Raw genomic sequence first — 6,051 nt, forward strand, 5'->3', positions numbered from 1 at the left:
GATCTTGCGCTCATTTCCCCTCCTCTGCGACCACCACTACAACCACACAAATATCATCTGACTTCCCACCGCTCCATTTCTCATCTGGATATCTCCTCTGGACCTCCCTTGCAAACGGACCATCCCTCCTCAAACTGAGGCTTGCCGCCTTAGCTTCCCCAGTAATATCTACAGCCAAAGAACTCTGCAAACTCAAACTTGCCGAACCGTCATCGCTCTCTTCTATTGTCTCTCTAAGCCTTTCTCCCACCCCGGTTCCTTTTCCCCCTGCTCCATTGACCCAAACTCCGTTGTGCTGCATTCTGTTGCTCACAATCCTCAGTACATCCCCTCCACTTAGATTATCCCAAACCCCATCACTAGCGAACACAACCACATCCCCATGCTTCAACTCCTTACTCATGACCTCTGCATCCCTTGGCAAGTCCATCAATTGTTGTCCCCCAAATTTCGCCGCCTGTCTCATCACCGCCTCGGGAACCAAACTTAATTGATACGGTGTATTAAAAGCATGCGTCTGGAATTCAGACGCCGAATGCACAGCTCCCGACCTCAATTGTATGTATCCACTATCTCCCAGATTTGCAACTTCCATATTTCCCCCCGAGTTAAAGATTCCTACAACAGCCGTACTTCCCCCCGCACGCACTTTGCCTGAAGCACAAATTAAATCGTAACCCTTTTGCAATAGCCTTCTCGCAGAAATAGGAACTTCATCTATCTTATTGGACACGGATGCCGTATGCGCCATGTACTCGCATAGACCGTGGGAGAAATCGCTGGGATCGACACCTGAATCAATCCATCCCCCTACCCCATCTGCGACTCCGAGAGCAATATCTGAGGTATTAGATATGGGCGCCACGAAATATGCATCTTGGCCAGAGGCAGGCCTGCGGTTGGCGGGCTTCAGAGGTACGGGGATAGGATTATAGGAATTGAAGGGTGTGAGATTCTTGGTAGGGTCGTAGCGGTTTTCTTTGGCGCAATACGATGCTGAGATACCGTATGTAAATTTGGGAGATGAGTCGATGCGTCGAGTTGTTGAGAAGAGTCGTATAGGTATTTGGGACTTACGCGACGGCCTGGGGAGGGAACGCTTGAGGTGGGAGGACGCCATTGGTAATGAAGATTGATATCGTCGCAGGGGTGTAGCAAAGCTGGCCGACATTTGAACCCCTCTACTTAGTCTGCAGAGCGGACTAGGAGTAATTGCTCTAGAAGCAATTCTTCCAGTTATCTTTGCCATTTTTTGAAATTCTTATTGATGTGAGAGTGGAGATGGATGCAAGACAAAATGACGGAATGCGAAAGCCAATGGCTCGCAATCTGGCAGATCAAAGAAAAGGTCAAGGCTCTACCAGCATACTTTTACAATTGAATGGTGAAGAAATAGACGTCGATGTGAATGTTCAAATATGGATAGACAGTTGTGTAGATATTGTTACAAATTTGTAATGAGTTTTTTTTAGAACTTAAGTTCGTTCGTCATTGAGTGCCACATCGGATTATCCAGAGTGATACCCTCCGAGATCATTTCCAATCGGCATGCACTCGGAACACATATCGATCATGAATTTTGCTTTGATATTATGATAATTTACAACTCAATTTAAGATCTCTGCGCACAAATGAGTTCCGCCATTAACCAACCTAAATCCACGAAGGACAATTTGTAACGCCATGCCATCGTGCTTTCCCGTATGTCAACCTGATCATGTGAATAACACCGTCATTATGCAACCTTGCCCCTTAAAACGCCGTAGAATGCATACTGTAAGATCAGTCACGCAATTAGACGTCTTCAAACTTGACATCCTCCTCATCATCATCTTCGTCGTCGTCGCCAAGGTCTGTGTCTTCACCAGGTGCAATAGCATCGCCAGCAGCAACCTCATAGTTATCAGGTCTGTTCTCAGGCTTCAATGACCATTGTGTTGCGAAACGACCAGTCTTTGCCAAGAAAGCGATTTTCTCGAGTGTTTCACGAAGATATGCTTCTGGTTGCTGGAGTTTGGCACGAAGTGCTTTCATAGACCAGTAGTTATACTCACGGAAACATTCGAAGATCTTATCCAGAAGCTCATTTTCTGGCATACGAGCGGTCTTTGTAAGTTGCGGCTTACCACTAGCAGTGGAACTCTTGGTTTTCTGATTAGGTTAGTACAAATGTTGCAAAGAAATGTAGGCATGAGTCGTATATCTTACAATGAAGCTCCTATAAGCATCCGAAGCCTTGATGGTACCAGGCTGAATGAAACCTTGGCCCACATCAAGATCCTCATTGAGAAATTTCGTGCCAACTTTGGGTTTCATAGCCTCCAAAGTCCTGATGGCTAGAAGACGGTCTGATTCTTCATTCTGTACGGCAATACAACTCAATTCATGTACAACCCTACCGGAAAGCTTTGTTCTCTCTATTCGATTTCTGTCAGCAAATTCCGAATTTATGATTATTATATCAACATACTTGGAATTGCCTTCCGAAATTGAGGTTGGAATTTCTTATTAGGATCCCATGGTTGCTTGTTTGCCGGCTTCTCAATCTTTCCACGGGTTAGTCTTGCTGGCATATTTGCAGTCTCCAAAGCAAATTTTTGTCTTGATTTCGATTTGAATCCTGGAAGATCTTGCTCCGAGAAAATGAAGGTATTCTTGACATTCGAGTTGGTGATATCAAGGTTATATTCCTTGGGAACAGTCTGATGCTGCGCAAGATTGGAATTTAGTAACATGGAATAAGAGTCCTATAGCTCAAGTTAGCTCACTTTCTGAATGCAAACTAGAGTGCCCATACCTTAATAGTGCCGTCAGGCATTCTCTCTCGACAATTGCGAATGGTACCAATCTGTATCTCCTCATCCAAATCTTCACTCATTTCATTCCATGCATTCCAAACGTACTTGGGAACACGACCCAACCATAAATTTTGGAAACTAGGGTCTTCATTAATCGCCATGTCTCCAGCATCCTCATATATATCGTCATCCTCCATGAACCTGGGTGATGCGACCGCTGCCTCTGGATCGGGCTTAATGACTGCGTCTGCCATTTTGTATGTGTGTAGTGATTATTAAAAATCAAAAAGGTATATCGTTCTTCTCTGGAACTGAAGATGTCCTCTATATGTCCTACTTGTAGATAAGTAGTTTGTGGTTGTTAAGAACTAGATCAACAGTCCTTTGTTCGTTGCCTTTCAATCAATAATGATATTGAAAAGTCGCAGCCTTGTCGGATATTGAGCCAGACTGCCGATAGGCGCTAGTAATGGCGTTTGTAGTTTGATGACAAATCTTACTCGGCACTACTTGTATCTCCTTACTGATTACAAGAATCATTCCTTGAACAAACGAACGTCCATTGTACTGACAATTTAATAAGTCTTTTGATATAATATTATCTTAAGGTTTTGATAATATACCAGAGCGTCATTCATACACTAACTGATAGGGATATACAACCATGGCTTCAGAAGACCAAGCCATCTTAGAACAAATCAGTCGTCTAGCTGGTAGAGCACCCCATTATCAATATCATTAACACAAACATTCTTTGTTTCTTTTTCCGAGTTGGGCATAAGCTAATACATTATGTAGGTCAAATCAATCAACATAAGAATAACCAGTCAACAGATCCATCTAATCAAACACATGCTCCTTCAAATGTTTACCATTCACAATCGAATAGTCGAGGAGGACATGGAGCTTATGCATACCATCCCTATGCAAACAGTAGCTGGAGAGGTAGTCGAGGTAGTCATAGGGGCGCGTATTCTACCAGAGGATATCGAGGTGGAAGAGGCGGTGCTGGTATCGTGCGGCATCGAACGCTTGTGTTAAACGGTGGTCCCTCCGTCCCACCGTCACAGTCGGATTCATCAAACGTAACTGCATCTGCAGATGAAAACGAGCGATCATCTTCTGCTAGCTACATCACAAAAACCGATCGTCACCTTCAGTTGATTAACAAGTCGTATTTTGAGAAAGATAGTCAGATCCGCGTTAAAGCCATTGAGGAAACCAGAAAACAGAAACTCAAACAAAGGGATGAACGGGAGAAGTTAAAGCTCAGCAGACATTTGCAACGCCTAAGTGCGAGTTCTGGCTCTTCTTTGATCCAACCTACTGGAACAACCAATTATGAGGTTACGGTCAACGGAATCCGTTTCATTGTCACAAAGAACGGTAGCAAACTTGTGAAAGCCCCTGGTGAGAACTCTTCGTTTGCAGCAAGCCACAAGGTGGTATCACTATGTGTTCCATGCTCACTTATTTCAGGTGATCTTACTTCCGCAAATACTACCCCAAAAACTACTTTAATTGGAGGTGTCAAATTCTATAGAAGCAAGAATGGAAATATGTATCGTGAAGGGATAATCAAAGCCACTAGGTGCGAAACCCACAATTGCATTTTTTGTGTGAATTCGCTAACTCGGTCGCAGGAAGCACGGAGTCGTTAAGATCAACGAGCCATGCAAATCATTCACCAACACGGGTACCTCCTTTCTTCCCAAATTTCAAATTGTCCCTTTATTTTAGGTTTTGGAGGAGGAGCGATTTGGGTTTCAGCTAACCACATATTGTTTAGGTACTTGTAACAAAGGTCCCAAATGCCGATATATTCATGACCCTTCAAAGGTTGGAGTATGTAAAGCTTTCCTTCTCAAAGGTGAATGTCCTAATGGAGATTCATGCGACCTGTCTCACGATCTTACCCCCGAAAGAACACCGAATTGCTTGCATTTTGCCAAGGGCAATTGTTCAAATTCGGATTGTCGTTACACCCACGTTCGTGTTTCACCGACAGCAATGGTTTGCCGGTCTTTCGGAATCTATGGATACTGCGACAAGGGAACCACTTGCACAGAGCGACACGTTCACGAATGCCCGGATTTCAGCAACACAGGTACTTGCACTACGAAAGGATGCAAACTTCCCCACCGCATCAAGGCTAGTGTTATTCGTAGGAATGCAGCTACTGGTGAATCTTCTCCCGGTGATCAATCGAGTGATATATCGAGCGATGAAGAAGACGAGGTAGATAGCGATGACGTTGATTCAGATGCCATCGATGAGGAATTTTTTGGCGACGAAGATGGAGAAACGGAACCTGGAATTCTCGCGCAGCAAGATTACGTACAATTTTCTTGATACTAACAAATGTAAGGCTTGATTCTGGAGCACATTTCAGAAACCCGATGACTCTTGTGGTCTCTTCATTACGAAGATCTCTGAATCGTTTTCTATTTTTTTCCTTCTTTTTGCTGTTGTCTCCAAGCTACTAGCAGCGTCGAAGCTACATTGTCTCTTGCTACTGGGGTCATTAGAGGCGTCGAAAACATTTTGGGATACCCAGATTCAAATCTCCTTGTGTTTGTAATTTCAAGATTCTTGTGTCTCAGCTAATCGGACTGGGGCCTCGAAATAGTGTTAAAGGAAAAATAGGAAAGAAAAATGCATACAAGATTACATGAATCCCGTCTCCATCGTTGATCTCGATTTTCTGCTGGTTCATCCTTGCCTGATCTGTTTCGCCATTAACTTGTTATCTTTCCCGCTTTCCAAAGCGACATTCAGTCTTTAGTTCCACTTTGAAAACCAATAACAGGATTTGGTGATTCATTTGATGAATCGTTCGATGAGTGGTGCATCTACATTAGTGGAGTGGTGAGAACTTCATAAGTCTTTAGGGGTGTAAATTCGTTTTGATTTACTTCCTTCTTCGATGGAAGAGTCCTTTGACCAGTTGCAGTTCTGCAAGAGTGAAAGGTATGAGCGGAGCAAAGTACTCAGGTATACTGTACGCAATAGTGTGCAAAGGCATTTCGCAGTGGAGAAGTCTCAGTTGGTATTGAGGATATTGTAAATATCTAGTTCTTGGGATGCATCCGCGTGCAAGAAACATCTCTCTAATCGATTGACTGTACGTTCCAACTGGCCGGAGAAAGTCACGAGTATCATGCCAAGGAAGAGCATTTCCTTATTTACACATCTTTTACGAACCTGACATTGCCTGTGGCATATACACCATGAAAAGACTTACGATTTTCGT

The 6,051-nt window shown here is 43.7% G+C and overlaps 3 protein-coding genes across 3 annotated transcripts; 1 reads left to right on the top strand and 2 right to left on the bottom strand.

The window, feature by feature from the left end:
* Window positions 1–10: 10 nt before the first annotated feature.
* On the bottom strand, window positions 11–1,249 carry EAF01_008454 (uncharacterized protein; the record flags this gene model as incomplete). Its single annotated transcript, XM_038916710.1, has 1 exon — window positions 11–1,249. The coding sequence occupies one exon, from the start codon at window positions 1,247–1,249 to the stop codon at window positions 11–13; it is 1,239 nt and encodes a 412-aa protein (XP_038768072.1).
* A 545-nt stretch (window positions 1,250–1,794) lies between these two features.
* On the bottom strand, window positions 1,795–3,052 carry EAF01_008455 (uncharacterized protein; the record flags this gene model as incomplete). The annotated part of the gene is made up of 4 exons (XM_038916711.1): window positions 1,795–2,151; window positions 2,209–2,417; window positions 2,471–2,747; window positions 2,798–3,052. 4 exons carry the CDS (start codon window positions 3,050–3,052, stop codon window positions 1,795–1,797), a joined length of 1,098 nt encoding a protein of 365 aa, XP_038768073.1.
* Window positions 3,053–3,462: 410 nt separating this feature from the next.
* Window positions 3,463–5,150, top strand: EAF01_008456 (uncharacterized protein; the record flags this gene model as incomplete). The annotated part of the gene is made up of 5 exons (XM_038916712.1): window positions 3,463–3,511; window positions 3,597–4,208; window positions 4,278–4,389; window positions 4,442–4,494; window positions 4,588–5,150. 5 exons carry the CDS (start codon window positions 3,463–3,465, stop codon window positions 5,148–5,150), a joined length of 1,389 nt encoding a protein of 462 aa, XP_038768074.1.
* Window positions 5,151–6,051: the final 901 nt, after the last annotated feature.

The sequence above is a fragment of the Botrytis porri genome (assembly GCF_014898465.1).
Source record: "Botrytis porri strain MUCL 3234 chromosome Unknown BPOR_011, whole genome shotgun sequence".
Taxonomy (NCBI): Eukaryota; Fungi; Ascomycota; class Leotiomycetes; order Helotiales; family Sclerotiniaceae; genus Botrytis; species Botrytis porri.